We start from the raw sequence: 19987 nt of genomic DNA, 5'->3' as shown, positions 1-19987 counted from the left end.
CTGCATACGTCATTACCTTCTACTCATCAGACCAAGCCCATGCATACACAGCTATACTAACTTGCAAGAGAGATACAATAGTTCCAGTGTTTTCTAAGGCCTCAGCAGTAAATGTCCACACCCCCAAGTGGATTTATAGAGGTATAGTCTCTAGTCTCTTATCTCTTCTACTCCCCTGCAGGGTTCTGTGTTTATCTTTGAAGTGCTTTCTCACAGACCCCATGCAATAATTCACACATTTCTCAGACCATTTCTTTAAAAGAGGCAGAGACTTAGAAAAGACTGTGGAACAATTTTAAACGTTATAATGCATATATATTGCTAATCTGTAGTCCATGACCCTATAGATGTAGTGGGGGAGGGGTCTTATAGCCCTTCCCCTTCTATTTATACAACATAAGCATAATCAATTATTATAACACATCAAACATTTGGTGCAGCCCCTATCATGAAACCAATTTGACCCCATCACATGCCAAGTTAATCCATGTCTGTTCATCTCAGATGCCAAGCTAATCAGCAATGGAAAGTGGTTTGTTGACTAATGGAACTATTAGTTGTGAGGAGACACATGGAGGTCTCTCCTAACCCACCTTAATTAGAGGGTATGCAATCATGTTTGACCCTATTTTTCAATAAGCACATTTTCTGCAGAAAAAATAACTCACTTAAACTCAATTGCACACTGACTTGACCTTGGTCAAACTGTATTTTACAAAGATAGAACGTATGATTGTTTTGAATATGTTAATTGAAATGAAAATATTAAATGATTTCTTGACTATTGGCATTTCTATTAAACTTCTTACACAAGGCTACTATAGTATAAATACTATTTAACGGAGTCCAATATCAATGTAGAAAAATAAGTTATTTATCCTCAACTTCTCTGTCTCCACTCCCATTGGATTGCAAGTCGAACGCAGAGTTGGGTGTCGGTGGAAGCCTCTGTGTCCGATGGGGGGGGAGAGAGAGCTAGCTAGCTGAAATCAAGAATATGGGTTCAGTGAGAGAAACAGGAGTCCTCGACTCCTTTCTCAAAACTCATTGGATGAGAAAGCCAGAGGTCCCTCCCCTCTTGACCATCTCCTCCAATGAGTTTTGAGAACGAGGTTGAGTAGAGAGGACTCAAGGAGAATGCAATTGAGATTCTCCCCCCGTGTGACACCCCAAAAGGGTCAATAGCAACCAGTGGCCAAAGCAGAAACTGAGATCAGTTTTTACAGAACTGTTTCTCATTCCTGAAGGCTCCCCAGGGGGATTGAGAGACCCTGCTCTAGATGGCTAGCAGGGCAGTTTTAGTACTTGTCAGCGCTGGGTTTTGTGGCAGGGCTCGTTGGCCATCGATGTGGGTGGTCATCTCCTTCCTGTTGGGGGTAGGGACAACACTGGACACAGCTGTAGCGCCCCCTGGTGTGCTTCCACAGAATGCAGCTGTTGAAGGACCGACCTGGGGTGTAGGGGAGGACGAACAGTGGGGGGGTGAGTCCCAATAATCTCCTTTCTCCTGAAGTGTAAACTCATTCACTACTTCCCACAAATCTAAAAGCATTCTATTGGTGGAGGCTTGACCTAGTGGGAGTTTCCACCATATCTCTGATAGCAGTCATTTGCTTTCAAATCAGTGAGGATGAGTGAACAAGTGCACACTTTGTGAAGAACGACAGGTGATTGGGACATCAACTCTAGGGTTAGGGTAAATGTAGTATCATTAGGACAGTGGAAAGTAGTTTTAGTTTGTGTCAAAGCATGTGCAACCTAAACAAAGAGATCAATGTTATTGACAAGGGACAAAGCGAAGGCTGGTGAACACGATTCAACAGAGGAATAACAGCAGCCAGACACACAGTGAAGCCACAAGCTCACAGCCCTGTATTCATTAGTCTACACAAGACCGACCTCTACTAAAACCCTCCAGACAGACCTTTCTACTAAAACCCTCCAGACAGACGTCTCTACTAAAACCCTCCAGACAGACCTCTCTACTAAAACCCTCCAGACAGACCTCTCTACTAAAACCCTCCAGACCGACCTTTCTACTAAAACCCTCCAGACAGACCTCTCTACTAAAACCCTCCAGACCGACCAATCTACTAAAACCCTCCAGACAGACCTCTCTACTAAAACCCTCCAGACCGACCTCTCTACTAAAACCCTCCAGACAGACCTCTCTACTAAAACCCTCCAGACAGACCTCTCTACTAAAACCCTCCAGACAGACCCCTCTACTAAAACCCTCCAGACAGACCCCTCTACTAAAACCCTCTAGACAGACCCCTCTACTAAAACCCTCCAGACAGACCTCTCTACTAAAACCCCCCAGACAGACCTCTCTACTAAAACCCTCCAGACAGACGTCTCGACTAAAACCCTCCAGACAGACGTCTCTACTAAAACCCTCCAGACAGACGTCTCTACTAAAACCCTCCAGACAGACCTCTCTACTAAAACCCTCCAGACAGACCTCTCTACTAAAACCCTCCAGACAAAGTTTCCACTCATTGATAATTCCTGCTTCTTTTTTGTATATCTGAAAGTGGGAGGGGGTATAAAACATGGTAATTTAAAAGCCATCTAAAGACCAAGTCATGATTCCTGCATTTTCTCAGACCCTGTAACCAAAATACAAGTATCAGGTCTGTGTGAATGGTTCTCTGCAGGTACCAGGTCTGTGTGAATGGTTCTCTACAGGTACCGGGTCTGTGTGAATGGTTCTCTGCAGGTACCGGGTCTGTGTGAATGTGAATGTTAAATCTTCAACAAAAAGGGTCAGATGACAATTAGGGGAAAGAAAAAATACATCTATTGAAGCTCAGCTAATTTGTACATTCAGAGAATAGCTGGTTTCTGTATTACAGTTCTACCAAGTATTCATACCACTGACAGACTTTTATAAAAGGTGTTTTGACTGCAACTAAATCAACTGTAATTTGGATTTTGTATACGCTCATACCTAGTAATAACCAGTTATAACCAATGCAAGTACATAAGGTGCTCCATCTCTGCAGGTGATCCGTCTTTCAGGACAAGATCACTGCAACAGGTCCCCCTCCACCCTATGATGATATGCATTACTTAATATTATGTCTCTAGAGAAACCTGATATCACAACTATTTTAGATTTTCCCTATGCTATCCTGGGATTTGCCCTGTCTGAAGCCATGGGTCTGTTCTGCTTGATGGTTGCTTTCCTGATCCTGTTTGCCATGTAAATATGTCCACTGCAGATGGTGATCATGATTTTGAAACCACAGCTGTGGCTACCTATTTTACTCGAGCAACCCAAATTGTTCAGTGTTGGTCATAAAATTGTAAATTTTTTCATTTTGTCTGTGTGATTGGTTCTCTGCAGGTACCGGGTCAGTGTGAATGGTTCTCTGCAGGTACCGGGTCAGTGTGAATGATTCTCTGCAGGTACTGGGTCTGTGTGAATGGTTCTCTGCAGGTACCGGGTCTGTGTGATTTTTTTAATTTAACCTTTATTTAACCAGGAAGGGCTCATTGAGATTTATAATCTCTTTTTCAAGAGCGTCCTGGCCAAGATAGGCAGCACCAAGTTATTACAAAAATTACAGACAGATAACATGAAAAACTACAAGTAATCTAGTAAAAACCATTGAATTCACAAGAGTATAACAAAATCAAAAACAGCAAATTAAAAACATTGACAGGTCAGGGAATCAGCCTCAAAATCCTTCATAAGTGATTTAAAAACACCAATCGGGACAAGTTCTTCCAGTTTAAAAGTATTTTGTAAGGCGTTCCAAGACGATGGCGCAGAGTACATAAAAGACCTTTTACCAAATTCAGTTCGGACATTTGGAACAGTTAGCAGGATAAAGTCCAGCGAACGAAGAGAGTACCCACCACATTTCTGAACAATAAAAATGTTCTCTGAATGGTTCTCTGCAGGTTCTGTGTGAATGGTTCTCTACTTTTTTGCAGATCAATTTAGAAAACAATTTGAAATGCACCACACACACACACCTCCCACCCCCCCACTTTTCATTTGTTTGTTTTAAAGGGCAACTGCACTTGCTGATTTGGCCTAATGTCATATTTGGTTCATTAAGAAACGCTAGAGAACTAAATTAAACGTGAGTTGGTTTCAGGGTGTGGTTTGATGTGGCTGTCTCGTGTGTGTTTGCAGGTAGAAATAGTTAGCCAAATTATTTTGCCTATTAGCTCCAGCAGGCTGGTGTGCGACGTGACTTTGGAAAGTTAGGGACCGTCAATAAATTACACAATGTAAATAAGACAATATTTTCATGTTGCACACCTTTTAGTTCTTATTAAATGCGTTCAATATTTATATATGAATTTCTAGAATTTATAGTTGGTTTGAGGTTTTTATGTAATTGAAATTTGGAGCTATTGGAATTGTGTAATTTACCGGTCCCTAACTAGCCCCACGGGGATATCCAAAGTCAACCCAAATTTACCACAGGGATTACGATCGGATCTCGCAAAGCTGCACTCCAAAGTGATGGTTACTCGTGTGCTGCCAGCTGTGGGCAGGATGGAAACAAACCCAACCTTTCTTTACGTTGTGACGCAGTCACGACCACAAGTCTCACACACACAAAAAAACGGTGTTTTGGACAAGATTGACTTTATAACCAAAATGATCCTATTGATTATTTGTAGTCAATTTACAATATAATAAATGTTTGACTCGTATCCATGCCACAGGCTGTTTTCTAAACGAGAAGTTGTTTATTAGGGGTATTTGCTCTTTGAACTTACTGTATAGTAACTTGACCAGAGCAACTCAAATGTAAAGACAAATTAAGTGTCCGCATAACAGCACAACACAACTCCAAACATGACAGATCAGAAGCTACATAGGCCCTAGGCTATTTAAATGTAGAGACATGAATGGAATGAGTTATAAGACCTCTATGATTCATTTAGTCAGTTCTACCAGCTAATGTGAGATTGACATTACATAAGAGGACATCATTTAAGAGCCTATGTATTTTCAATGTTTTGTTCACCTACAATCTAACCACAAAGCTGGGCATCTTTTCCCCTCCCTTTCTGGCTGCCCTTCCCCTAAGTTCCAGTTTGTTTATTTGTCATAAACACATGATGTACATAGAGTACACGGTACAATGAAATGCTAACTTGCAGGTGAACCTCTTGTCAATGGAACAACAACAGAACGAGTCAGTCGCTAGGTGAATAAAACAAGAACGAGTCGGTCGCTAGGTGAATAAAACAAGAACGAGTCGGTCGCTAGGTGAACAAAACAAGAACGAGTCGGTCGCTAGGTGACTAAAACAAGAACGAGTCGGTCGCTAGGTGACTAAAACAAGAACGAGTCGGTCGCTAGGTGACTAAAACAAGAACGAGTCGGTCGCTAGGTGACTAAAACAAGAACGAGTCGGTCGCTAGGTGAACAAAACAAGATTGAGTCGGTCGCTAGGTGACTAAAACAAGAACGAGTCGGTCGCTAGGTGACTAAAACAAGAACGAGTCGGTCGCTAGGTGACTAAAACAAGAACGGGTCGGTCGCTAGGTGACTAAAACAAGAACGAGTCGGTCGCTAGGTGACTAAAACAAGAACGGGTCGGTCGCTAGGTGACTAAAACAAGAACGAGTCGGTCGCTAGGTGAATAAAACAAGAACGAGTCAGTCGCTAGGGGAATAAAAAAAGGAATACAAATAAAAGGTGAATGAAATGTTACCAATTTAATAAATGGCCAGTTACACGGTCCTGCCGCTCTCGGCGTCCCACAGGCTGGCCTCGCCTCGGGACCTGTAGACGCCGGCTAGGATCAGCAGCCCTACGTAGGCGCGCAGGTCGGTGGAGTCCATGGGTCGCCAGCCGTCGCCGTATTTTCTCACCCCCTGCAGATTCGTCATGTCCACAATTATCCTTTCTATCGCCGGTGTGACGAACAGCCGGAAGGTGGACACGATGTCGAGCGCTCGCGACGCGGCGTAGGCCGTGGGGCCCGGCGGATGGCGCGGGGCCGGTCCAGGCCGCGATAGGCCACGGAGGACCATTTGATTTTGCCGTTTTTTGACAGCAACGTCTCCCTTTCTCGCTCTGGCTCTGTCTCGCTCTCTGTCTCGCTCTCGGGCAGCGGCCGCGTCTCCCTCTCGCTCTCCCTCTCGCTCTTCCTCCGAAGAGGAGCACGACCGCGAGGCCGAGTCGTCTTCGTAGTCGTCCGCGTCACGCTCGGGGGTTGTATTCCTCACCGTCTTCATCTTCCGAAACGTCCTCCTCTTCGGAATCGCAGTAGTCTTCTTCGTCTTCTTGGTCGACACTGGAGGATATCTGTTCCAGGACCTGAGCCGCGCTGAAACCAGGACTGCGAGGCGTCGTAGGCGGAGGGCTCACGCTCGGCGGGGTCGTATTCCTCCTCGTCGTCGTCCTCATCTTCTTCTTCTTCTTCTTCCTGACAATATTAGTAGCCTCTCTACGCCCTGCTTACAGTGGCCACGTGAATGGGACGAGGCACGTGAATGGACGAGGCGTGTGGTCGGCCCTTCGGCCCATCCGGTACGCTTGGCTGGCCTCCCCGTGTGATAGCACCGAGGTCGTGCACTGAGTTCTTGGGGACAAGTGGTGCCTGCCAGGGTCACTCTGACCCAGCCCAGACAGGGGTAGGAGGGTTACAACATACACCTTGATAACGCTGCCAGGGTCACTCTGACCCACACAGACACGGGGAATCAACTCGTAACGCTTGCCGGGGGTCACTCTGACCCGCCGAGACAAAGGGAAGGTTATGTAACAACAGCCATACCCAAAAGGCACAATATCCACAACCAAGGGAAGGTAGTGTAGGAGGGGGGCGTTTTTAGAATCAATACCCAAACTCACACGGGGCCCAAGGGCCCGTTGGGGGGACAGAGGGCCGTATTCACACAGGGCCCTTTCCCGGAATGTGGCGCGTGTGAATTTTGGGGCAGGACCTTTGACTAGTATCCACCAGGTGGTAGTGTTGGGTCACTATGACCCGGCCCAGACAGGGGTAGGAGGGTTACAACATACACCTTGCTAACGCTGCCAGGGTCACTCTGACCCGCCGAGACAACGGGAGGGTTAAGAAGGTCATACCAAGGATCATTAAGCTATTTCACTTAATTTTAAGAAGAGGTATAAACATTTATACTTTTTTTTTTTTTTAAAGATGTTGGATAAAACATTGAATTTGGTATTACTGCTGTTAGCCAATAAAAACACATTGAATAACAGATTCACTACATGGAAGAACAGATCGTCCTCAAAACAATCTAAAGGAAGTTTGTTCTGAAGTGTCTGTCCTGTATCTCAGAGAGAGAAGAAAGATAAGGAAACATTTTTTTAATAAAGTATTTATCCCCTTATTTTAGGCATTAAACTACACTATATACACACAAAAGTATTTTGCACACCTCTTCAAATGAGTGGATTTGGCTATTTCAGCCACACCCGTTGCTGACAAGTGTATAAAATCGAGCACACAGCCATGCAATCTCCATAGACAAACATTGGCAGTAGAATGGCCTTACTGAAGATCTCAGTGACTTTCAACATGGCACCGTCATAGAATACCACCTTAACAACAAGTCAGTTCTGCCCTGCTAGGGCTGCCCCCGGTCAACTGTTAGAGCTGCCCCCGGTCAACTGTTAGAGCTGCCCCCGGTCAACTGTTAGAGCTGCCCCCGGTCAACTGTAAGGGCTGCCCCGGGTCAACTGTTAGAGATGCCCCGGGTCAACTGTAAGGGCTGTTATTGTGAAGTGGAAACATCTAGGAGCAACAACGGCTCAGCAGCGAAGTGGTAGACCACACAAGCTAGCAGAACAGGACTGCTGAATGCTGAAGCACGTAAAAATAATCTGTCCTCGGTTGCAACACTCACTACAGAGCTTCATAATGCCTCTGGAAGCAACGTCAGCACAAGAACTGTTCGTCGGGAGCTTCATGAAATGGGTTTCCATGGCTGAGCAGCCATGCACAATGCCAAGCGTCAGCTGGAGTGATGTAAAGCTCGCCGCCATTGGACTCTGGAGTAGTGGAAATGCGTTCTCTGGAGTGATGAATCACGCTTCACCATCTGGCAGTCCGACGGGCGAATCTGGGTTTGGCGGATGCCATGAGAACTCTACCTGCTCCAATGCATAGTGCCAACTGTAAAGTTTGGTGGAGGAGGAATAATGGTCTGGGCTGTTTTTCATGGTCCGGGCCCCTTAGTTCCAGTGAAGGGAAATCTTAATGCTACAGCATACAATGACATTTTAGACGATTCTGTACTTCCAACTTTGTCGCAACAGTTTAGTGAAGGCCCTTTCCTGTTTCAGCATGACAATGCCCCCGTACACAAAGCAAGGTCCATACAGAAATGGTTTGTCGAGATCGGTGAGGAAGAACTTGACTGGTCTGCACAGAGCCCTGACCTCAACCCCATCAAACACCTTCGGGATGAATTGGAACGTTGACTGCGAGCCAGGCTTAATCGCCCAACATCAGTGCCAGACCTCACTAACGCTCTTGTGGCTGAAAGGAAGCAAGCCCACCCGGAGAGGCCTACAAACCACAGTGTCTCGCACCTACTGTGACATTTGGTGGAGGATTGGTGATGATCTGGGGGTGCTTCAGCAAGGCTGGATTCAGGCAGATTTGTCTTTGTGAAGGTTGTACAAGGTTGTCCTGGAAGAAAACTTGCTCCCTTCCGCTCTGACAATGTTCCCCAACTCTGAGGATTGGTTTTTCCAGCAGGACAATTCTCCATGCCACACAGCCAGGTCAATCAAGGTGTGGATGGAGGACCACCAGATCAAAACCCTGTCATGGTCAGCCCAATATCCTGACCTGAACCCCATTGAAAACCTCTGGAATGTGATCAAGAGGAAAATGGATGGTCACAAGCCATCAAACAAAGCCGAGCTGCTTGAATTTTTGCGCCAGAAGAACCATTCACACAGACCTGATACTTGTATTTTGGTTACAGGGTCTGTGAAGTCACCCAACATCAATGTGAAAGACTGGTGGAGAGCATGCCAAGACGCAAGAAAGCTGTGATTGAAAAATCAGGGTTTTTCCACCAAATATTGATTTCTGAACTCTTCCTAAGTTAAATCATTATTATTGTGTTTAAAAATTAATAGGAACTTATTTTCTTTGCATTATTCGAGGTCTGACAACACTGCATCTTTTTTGTTATTTTGACCAGTTGTCAGTTTCTGCAAATAAATGCTCTAAATTATAATATTTTTATTTGGAATTTGGGAGAAATGTTGTCAGTAGTTTATAGAATAAAACAAAAATTTTCATTTTACCCAAACACGTACCTATAAATAGTAAAACCAGAGAAACGGATCATCTTGCAGTGGTCTCTTAATTCTTTCCAGAGCCCTATACTTACATTCGTTTTTTTCCCAACTAGTACCTGGGACCCTCAGACGAGTCTTTGTGAGGCTTTTGGGCGTCCTAGAGCAAAATAATCGACATGTACGCGTTCGTGAGCCCTTTCCCATCAATGCAGAGGTTAAAAGTAAGAAAACAGGCACCCACTTATGGAAACTCGTATCAGATTGCGTAATGACCCTACCGCTTATTCGAAAACATGCCACAGATGTAAGAGGATGAAACTAGGCTATAGATACGTGCAGCTTAGGTTGCAGTCGGTTGCGTTGCAGTTGCATATGAAAAACGGTGCTCCGCCCTCCTCGGTAAATTATCCTATCGTGTGTGTCCTAATGTTATATTGGTCAAGTGTTTACTGCGAGCTGATTGGATAAACCAGACCAAAGTGGGCGGGGGATCATCAGAGGTTATAAAAGCCACCCCTCATAGACGTTCGGTGCTTCCCGAAATAATCAACATTCATTCAACAAAGGCTGTGCCCTGGCATCGAAACGGCGTCAAGGCTGGACTAACACGGACAATAACGGGGTAAGCTAAATTAAATATCTGGTTTTATTATATGATATAAAGTTTGGGATATCAACCGTACGAATATGTTCGAGTTGTCAAGAGTTGAGTCAACTTCAACCCTATTGTAGTCTAGCTAGCGCTGTTAGCATATCTAGCTAAAGTTACTGTTAGCAAACATGACGTGTTTTTAAAAACAATGGAAGCTCAATGGACGTTAGAACTAGTTCAGTCTAGATACCTCTTTGGGTAATGTAGACATTTTGAATGCACTTTCACAATGCCACGAATATATTTTAATAGTTTTTTTGTTGAAAATATCAAGTGTTTCTGTTAACTTTTGTTTGTTTCGTTTCAACTGTAACGTTAGAACACTATAGTAAAATTTGAATGAGCTAGCGAGGCTTGTAGCGTTGTGTGACCACTGATACAACCGTGTCCACTTGACTCGGTTATATCAGCTAGTGACAAATGTTTTACTGTCTCACAGGAATCCCGTTTTAAATGAGCACTTAACCATCCAACAAACATCTATGTCAAGACTACCAACGGACCACATCTAGCTGCCGTGTCTTCTGTCTCTCGCATTGGACCACAGTGACAGTGCATACCTAATCTAAATCCGAGTATCGGCTAAGTTAACCAAGACCGACACCCAAAATGGTTCAGAATAAGAATACCACCCCAGAAGTCACTGGCATCCACCGCTCTTTAAATGTGAGTTACTCTTTCTGTTTGTAATTACTGCTTCTAAAAGTCATTATCCAAATGTGTTTCCTAATTGAATAGAAGTATTGAAGAAGCGAACTGATTCAAAGGCTGGAGGAACATGCATTACATTATTGTGAACGGATGTTGCTCAGTCATTGCATGTCTTCTGTGTTAATTTTAGCCCAGTCAGTCGGTATCCCAGACCATACTATTTCAGTCAGTGACAGCTAGGTATGTATAACTTCCTGGGGAGAGTACAGAAGTGTAACTGTGGTCACTCTGTGGTATCTAACGTTTGCCCTAGCCCAATATTAGACCTCTGATTTAATTACTTAATTAATGACACAGGGTATTAGACAGAGGTTCCAATTTGTTTTGCCCCACAACCCCATTTTCATATCTGAAAGTTCTTGTGACCCCGACCGTGTACATTTAAAAAAAAAAAGAACAGCCAATGTTTACTTTTATATTTGAAGCTATGGCAGACAATTGAAAAATATTCAAAAAAATTAGAGGTCAAATCATGGCATCAGTGATCTTCAGGTCAGAAAGTCGACGCTCTAGAATGAGGCCCGAGTTCCCGAGTTGGAATTCCGAGTTGGATGACCGTGCAAAAAGTATATTCCCAGTTGGAGCTCGTTTGTCCTCGAAGTTCACAGTAGTCTTGAATGCAGCATTAAGGTTTAGACTACAGGGTGTTGCCTTTGAGTCAGCAACTAAACTCCTCCGTAGTGACATGTAAATGGGGCGGCAGGGTAGCCTAGTGGTTAGAGCGTTGGACTGGTAACCGGAAGGTTGCAAGATCGGAACTCCGAGCGGACAACGTAAAAATCTATCGTTCTGCCCCAGAACAAGGCAGTTAACCCACTGTTCCTAGGCCGTCATTGAAAATAAGAATTTGTTATATACCGACTTGCCTAGTTAAATAAAGGTAAAATTTAAAAATGCATTCGGTCTCATCACAGCTCGATCAGCTGTTCGATTTTACTTACAGGGATGTCAACTGAGCCAGGATCACAGTCAAACGGATTGGGAAGTAGGTCCCAAAGTGCTCTTCCAAGTGTAGGAGGTGAGCAGTCATCTCTGGTGTGGGACACTTACTGATGTTGTTTTCTGTTAGAAACAAGCACAGCCGAGGGAAGGGGGCATGGTGCGCTTTTGAACGACTCTCTCCTATAATTATATCCTCTGAATCCTCTGATTTGATCACTCATCTGTAGAATGTTTTTTATTTCCCCTTCATGCTTGCGTTGAGTTTGTTCAGGTCCCCAAATATCCCTGTTACATAGTCAAGGGGACACTTTCTTTTCATAGAAAGTCAAGCAAGATTTTATTTTATTTAAATTTTTTATTAACACATCCATTGTGAATGACAACAGGTCCTCTATCAATGGACAATCTTTCCAAGTCTCCTAAGCCTCCGTGTGAAATAGAATATGTTAATGCTCTGATCCACATCGTGTTTCTAACAGTGGATGTGGTTTCATGTAGTTTACAATCCAAGTTACCTGCCGCAGTATATCTGAGTTACTGTGCTCGGCTCTTTTGCCGCCAGTTGCACTCGGTGTGTCATACAATGCGTCCATATGGCAGAGGGAGACCCATTCATAGTTAGGGTGCAGAGGTCTGCCCACCGTCCCACCATAGATGGAGCCCCATCTGTGCGGAAGCCCACCATTCTATCCCATGGATTCTGTTTTTCTTCAATATAGCCATGCAGCACACTGAACATCCCCCGTGTCGTTTCATGCTCTGGAATCGTGAGACCGAACCATATGTCCTCGTGATTAGCATCCCCCTTAACATGTACAGTCCCCTAGGAGAGTTTTCAGACTACTTGACTATATCCACATTTTGTTACAACCCGAAGCACACAGCCTGGACTTGAACCCGATCTTTGGAGAGATCTGAAAGTAGCTGTGCAGAAACTAGAGGTCACCCGATTATGATTTTTCAATGCCGATACCGATTATTGGAGGACAAAAAAAGCCGATACCGAATAAGCGGGCGATTTATTAAAATGTTTTTTATTTTTAAAAAATATATATATCATACACACACACATTTTTGTAATAATGACAATTGCAACAATACTGAATGAACAATGAACACTTTTATTTTAACTTAATATAATACATAAATACACACACGCACACAGCTCTGAAGTTACAATGATACTGAAGAGTCTGCTTAGGAGACAAATACTCTCAACTGTTTGAATAAAAATAGAGTTTAAGTTACCTGTGATGAATGTTGAAAACAAAAACTTTAATTTGTATATGCAGGAAATCCTATTTTAATAATGGGCATGGTAAGAATTGACAACCAAAGTGCGAGTCATAATTCCCATGACACCTAGCAAAATCTGAAAAGCGGTTCCTTCATTTATTCCATAGGATATTTTTTAGATTCACTTAAAATAAGGTCTGTGTTTCGTGTAGGCTTACACCACCGTGCCAATTTTATAACTGTGTAGATATCCATAGGACAAGGTAACTCTGATCAATATTGGCTAAATATAAGCGAAGATAAAAAAAAATCTTGATTGGATTTATGAAAATATGTTGACAAACGTTACCTTATCCTAGTGAGATTTACACGGGTATCGAAAACAAAACGTTTATTCCATTCCGTGTTTTATCTAACGGGTGGCATCCATGAGTCTAAATATTCCTGTTACATTGCACAACCTTCAATGTTGTCATAATTACGTAAAGTTCTGGCAAATTAGTTCGCAAAGAGCCAGGCGGCCCAAACTGTTGCATATACCCTGACTCTGCGTGCAATGAACGCAAGAGAAATTACACAATTTCACCTGGTTAATATTGCCTGCTAACCTGGATTTCTTTTAGCTAAATATGCAGGTTTAAAAATATATACTTGTGTATTGATTTTAAGAAAGGCATTGATGTTTATGGTTAAGTACACATTGGAGCAATGACAGTCATTGATTGTTTTTTATAAGATAAGTTTAATGCTAGCTAGCAACTTACCTTAGCTTACTGCATTCGCTAACAGGCAGGCTCCTCGTGGAGTGCAATGTAATCAATGCAAGTTTGGATCCCCCGAGCTGACAAGGTTAAAAATCTGTCGTTCTGCCCGTTCCTAGGCCGTCATTGAAAATAAGAATGTGTTCTTAACTGACTTGCCTAGTTAAATAAAGATTAAATAAAGGTGTTACATTTTTTTTATCTGCAAATCAAATCAGCGCCCATAAATTTCCGATTGTTATGAAAACTTGAAATCGGTCCCGATTAATCGGTCGACCATTCCGATTAATTGGTCGACCTCTACTCCAGACGTGACGCTTGGTAGTCAGGCCAACAAGTTCAATCTTGCCAATCTTGGCAAATCGGAGCCCAAAAATACCGATTTCCGATTGTTATGAAAACTTGAAATCGGCCCCGATTAATCGGCCATTCCGATTAATCGGTCGACCTCTAGCAGAAACCCTCCCCATCAAACCTGACAGAGCTTGAGAGGATCTGCAGAGGAGAATGGGTGTGAACACCCCAAATACAGGTGTGCCAAGCTTGTAGCTTCGTACCCATCATACTCAATGCTGTAATCGTTGCCAAAGGTGCTTTAACAAAGAACTGAGTAATGGGTCTGAATACCTACTGTGATTTTTTTCTCCCATTTTTAAATTGGCAAAAATGTCTAAGCCTGTATTTGCTTTGTTATTGTGGAGTATTGTGTGTAGATTGATGAGGGGGAAAAAACTATTTAATACATTTTAGAGTACGGCTGTCATCTAACAACATATGGAAAAAGTCAATGGGTCTGAATACCTTGTGAAGGCACTGCATAGCAAACAAAGGTCAATGCATGGGAAATTCGGCCCTCACAGCAAACAAAGGTCAATGCATGGGCATTTCAGCCCTCATAGCAAACAAAGGTCAATGCGTGGGCATTTCAGCCCTCATAGCAAACAAAGGTCAATGCGTGGGCATTTCGGCCCTCATAGCAAACAAAGGTCAATGCGTGGGCATTTCGGCCCTCATAGCAAACAAAGGTCAATGCGTGGGCATTTCGGCCCTCATAGCAAACAAAGGTCAATGCGTGGGCATTTCAGCCCTCATAGCAAACAAAGGTCAATGCATGGGCAATTCGGCCCTCACAGCAAAAGTCCGTTTGGACAGCATACGCTGGGAGTTTGAGTCGTTCGGTTTCCTCTTGATTGCTAGCAATAACTATTAAATTAAGAATTTATGATTTCTGACAAAGGTATTGATTGTGAGTTTCTGTGCCTCTGCTTCCCCACACATTGTTTTCACCATATCAATTGCTTCCCATATATCAAAGTCAGCAATAGTTTGTGGTTTCATAGCTTAGCTGGCGTAGCGAATCACTGTGGGAATTATTCAAGTGCAACTCGAGTGTGGCCTTTTCCCATGAGCTAAGGGCACTCTGGTTGGGGGGTGGGGGGTAGCATCAAACTGCTCTTAATAGTTTATTGTTCCCTGCTCAGTGAACCCCCCCGTCCGTCCGTCCGTCACAGAACCTTTTAGCAGGTAGGTTAGTCATTGGCCTGTACCCCTCACCACCCACCCTGTCACAGAACCTTTTAGCAGGTAGGTTAGTCATTGGCCTGTACCCCCCCACCCTGTCACAGAACCTTTTAGCAGGTAGGTTAGCAGGTAGGTTAGTCATTGGCCCGTACCCCCCCCCCCCCCCCCCCACACACACCCACCCTGTCACAGAACCTTTTAGCAGGTAGGTTAGTCATTGGCCTGTACCCCTCACCACCCACCCTGTCACAGAACCTTTTAGCGGGTAGGTTAGTCATTGGCCCGTACCCCCCACCCACCCTGTCACAGAACCTTTTAGCAGGTAGGTTAGTCATTGGCCTGTACCCCCCCCACCCTGTCACAGAACCTTTTAGCAGGTAGGTTAGCAGGTAGGTTAGTCATTGGCCCGTACCCCCCCCCCCCCCCCCACACACCCCACCCTGTCACAGAACCTTTTAGCAGGTAGGTTAGTCATTGGCCTGTACCCCCCCCCCCCCCCCTCCCCCTCCCCACACCCACCCTGTCACAGAACCTTTTAGCAGGTAGGTTAGTCATTGACCCGTACCCCCCCCCCCCCACACACACACCCACCCTGTCACAGAACCTTTTAGCGGGTAGGTTAGTCATTGGCCTGTACCCCCCCACCCTGTCACAGAACCTTTTAGCAGGTAGGTTAGTCATTGGCCCGTACACCCCCCCCCCCCCCCCCCCCTCCCCACACCCACCCTGTCACAGAACCTTTTAGCAGGTAGGTTAGTCATTGGCCCGTCAGGCGAAGGTTATGTTTAACCTGGAGGTCAGCCAGGGTCTGAAGAGGAGTTGGTTTGGACTAAATCGGTCCCTTGGCCCGTGGAGCAATGTTTAGTCTTTCCTGTGGCTTCATATGACCTTGTGATGTGAATGACTCTCCTCTAGGCTGTCAAACTCAAAGCCTTGTTTGTTTCTGTTCTGTTCCTCCCTTAGGTCCAAAACCCTTTCGATTCTGAAGATTATACCAAAACAGACTCCAGTCTCCACGAGTCAAACTTACATTTAGATTGTCCCCCAAGACCTGGTAAGTTCCTGGCAGCAAAGTCCCTTTGATTTGGGATTTACCGTTTCTGATTTGATTTTAACACACACACACACACACACACACACATACACATACACATACACATACACATACACATACACATACACACACACACAGGAGCCATCTGACTCGTAGTAACCTTGCTATGAGGATATCATCACTACGCCGGCATATCATATACTACCTCTGCTGCTTTCATCTGCCTGATAACAGAACCACCGTCACAGCTCTCCCCGGGCCCGGTTTCCCCAAAACCATCTTAATCCATCGTTAGTCTTCGTAGGAGCGTCGTTATATCTCTGCCTGGTTTCCCCAAAACCATCGTAAGGCTAAATCCATCGTTAGTCTTCGTAGGAGCGTCGTTATATCTCTGCCGTGTTTCCCAAAACCATCGTTAATTAACATTGTACTTGAAAAGGCTTGTTATCTAACGCCTCAGACCACAAACAGAACATGCGAAGTCGGTCGTTAGTAGTCTGTCTCTGTGACCAATGATAACTTCAGAACAAAGTTGACTACAAATACAAAGTTGTCATATCTCTGCACAATTGATGCAAAACGAGATGCCAGTGGGCTATAGGCGGCGACGCCGGTGGGCTATAGGCGGCGACGCCGGTGGGCTATAGGCGGCGACGCCGGTGGGCTATAGGCGGCGACGCCGGTGGGCTATAGGCGGCGACGCCGGTGGGCTATAGGCGGCGACGCCGGTGGGCTATAGGCGGCGGTGGGCTATAGGCGGCGACGATTAGTCGGCTATAGGCGGCGGCGACGCCAGTGGGCTATAGGCGGCGGCGACGCCAGTGTGGTAAAGGCCTATTTCAATCATATTGATATGCTTTTAATGTTCAATCAATGGGCTTCTTTTTGCTATTTGTAACTTGTCTCAATATATTTAATGAAGTTGTAGCCGTGTGCTCAATGATGTGCTGAGTCTGTGATTTAATGAGTTTGTTTTGGGTGAGCATTAGAATAAGACACAGTATTTGAAGCCATTAGGCTGTCATATCTTTCTATGAGCTGATCTGTCGTCAGTATTGTGAAATGATTTCAAATGTTTAGGAAAGATTTTAATGGAGAAAAGCTGATCCGAGAGCAGTGTTCCGTTTCTTTCCGGTCCTAGAACCGCTGCACCGCGACCCACTTAGTGACCGCTCTCCCGTTCTGTCCCCAGGATGTGTTGTGGTGCCGTCTCTATTCTGTCCTCTCGCTCTCTCTCGTCCAAAGACACTCAACCAGCCAGCCAGCCTGTGACTCTGGATGTATGCCATCAACTGTCCCCTTGTTAGCACAATGTCCCTCATCTCCTATCCTCCTCCCTCCTTAGACATGCCAGCCAGCCAGCCTATTAACATCCCCGATGCCAAGAAGAGGACCAACAAGAAGAAGAAGAAGAGATGTAGGACCACAGACAGCTTCACCGGGCGATTCCAAGGCAAGTCACTAGGAAATTATTTTTAAAATGATTATCCACTGTCTAATGAAAGCATGCGAGTACGCTATATAATAATCCCAATCGTATACATCCACACGTGTTGTGCCGATCAGTCCCCAACCTTTACATTTAACTAATGTACCAAACAGACTAGCTTTTATCTCGAGCATCCTTCATGAAATATGCTTATTTGTTGTTTTTTGTCAGATTCAATTTTATTTGTCACATGCGTCGAATACAACAGGTGTAGGTAGACCTTACAGTGAAATGCTGAATACAACAGGTGTAGTAGACCTCACAGTGAAATACTGAATACAACAGGTGTAGTAGACCTCACAGTGAAATGCTGAATACAACAGGTGTAGTAGACCTTACAGTGAAATGCTGAATACAACAGGTGTAGTAGACCTTACAGTGAAATGCTGTGATCCCTGTCGTTCTCAACTAACATCAAGGCGGTGACCCGTTCCTGTAGGTTCATGCTCTACAACATTCGCAGAGTACGACCCTGCCTCACGCAGGAAGCGGCGCAGGTCCTAATCCAGGCACTTGTCATCTCCCGTCTGGATTACTGCAACTCGCTGTTGGCTGGGCTCCCTGCCTGTGCCATTAAACCCCTACAACTCATCCAGAACGCCGCAGCCCGTCTGGTGTTCAACTTTCCCAAGTTCTCTCACGTCACCCCGCTCCTCCGCTCTCTCCACTGGCTTCCAGTTGAAGCTCGCATCCGCTACAAGACCATGGTGCTTGCCTACGGAGCTGTGAGGGGAACGGCACCTCCGTACCTTCAGGCTCTGATCAGGCCCTACACCCAAACAAGGGCACTGCGTTCATCCACCTCTGGCCTGCTCGCCTCCCTACCTCTGAGGAAGTACAGTTCCCGCTCAGCCCAGTCAAAACTGTTCGCTGCTCTGGCACCCCAATGGTGGAACAAACTCCCTCACGACGCCAGGTCAGCGGAGTCAATCACCACCTTCCGGAGACACCTGAAACCCCACCTCTTTAAGGAATACCTAGGATAGGATAAAGTAATCCTTCTAACCCCCCCCCCCCCCTTAAAAGAGTTAGATGCACTATTGTAAAGTGGTTGTTCCACTGGATATCATAAGGTGAATGCACCAATTTGTAAGTCGCTCTGGATAAGAGCGTCTGCTAAATGACTTAAATGTAAATGTAAATGTAGACCTCACAGTGAAATGCTGAATACAACAGGTGTAGTAGACCTCACAGTGAAATGCTGAATACAACAGGTGTAGTAGACCTTACAGTGAAATACTGAATACAACAGGTGTAGTAGACCTCACAGTGAAATGTTGAATACAACAGGTGTAGTAGACCTCACAGTGAAATGCTGAATACAACAGGTGTAGTAGACCTTACAGTGAAATGCTGAATACAACTGGTGTAGTAGACCTTACAGTGAAATGCTGAATACAACAGGTGTAGTAGACCTCACAGTGAAATACTGAATACAACAGGTGTAGTAGACCTCACAGTGAAATGCTGAATACAACAGGTGTAGTAGACCTCACAGTGAAATGCTGAATACAACAGGTGTAGTAGACCTTACAGTGAAATGCTGAATACAACAGGTGTAGTAGACCTTACAGTGAAATGCTGAATACAACAGGTGTAGTAGACCTCACAGTGAAATGCTGAATACAACAGGTGTAGTAGACCTTACAGTGAAATGCTGAATACAACAGGTGTAGTAGACGTCACAGTGAAATGCTGAATACAACAGGTGTAGTAGACCTCACAGTGAAATACTGAATACAACAGGTGTAGTAGACCTCACAGTGAAATGCTGAATACAACAGGTGTAGTAGACCTCACAGTGAAATGCTGAATACAACAGGTGTAGTAGACCTCACAGTGAAATGCTGAATACAACAGGTGTAGTAGACCTCACAGTGAAATGCTGAATGAAATGCTGAATACAACAGGTGTAGTAGACCTCACAGTGAAATGCTGAATACAACAGGTGTAGTAGACCTCACAGTGAAATGCTGAATACAACAGGTGTAGTAGACCTCACAGTGAAATGCTGAATACAACAGGTGTAGTAGACCTCACAGTGAAATGCTGAATACAACAGGTGTAGTAGACCTCACAGTGAAATGCTGAATACAACAGGTGTAGTAGACCTCACAGTGAAATGCTGAATACAACAGGTGTAGTAGACCTCACAGTGAAATGCTGAATACAACAGGTGTAGTAGACCTTACAGTGAAATGCTGAATACAACAGGTGTAGTAGACCTCACAGTGAAATGCTGAATACAACAGGTGTAGTAGACCTCACAGTGAAATGCTGAATACAACAGGTGTAGTAGACCTCACAGTGAAATGCTGAATACAACAGGTGTAGTAGACCTCACAGTGAAATG

General features: G+C 44.7%; 1 protein-coding gene across 1 annotated transcript in view; it reads left to right on the top strand.

Annotated features, from left to right (window-relative positions):
• The first annotated feature begins 9786 nt into the window (after positions 1-9786).
• LOC139550058 (MAP kinase-interacting serine/threonine-protein kinase 2-like) overlaps positions 9787-19987 on the top strand; it is a 43573-nt gene continuing 33372 nt past the window's right edge. The window contains exons 1-4 of the mRNA XM_071360647.1: positions 9787-9890; positions 10360-10586; positions 16055-16145; positions 17491-17598. Of these exons, the coding sequence (XP_071216748.1) occupies positions 10530-10586; positions 16055-16145; positions 17491-17598 (256 nt within the window). The 5' untranslated portion in view covers positions 9787-9890; positions 10360-10529. The remainder of the gene's footprint in view (positions 9891-10359; positions 10587-16054; positions 16146-17490; positions 17599-19987) is intronic.

The sequence above is a fragment of the Salvelinus alpinus genome, chromosome 23 (assembly GCF_045679555.1).
Source record: "Salvelinus alpinus chromosome 23, SLU_Salpinus.1, whole genome shotgun sequence".
NCBI lineage: Eukaryota > Metazoa > Chordata > Actinopteri > Salmoniformes > Salmonidae > Salvelinus > Salvelinus alpinus.
This window is presented reverse-complemented; position numbering and strand designations above follow the sequence as displayed.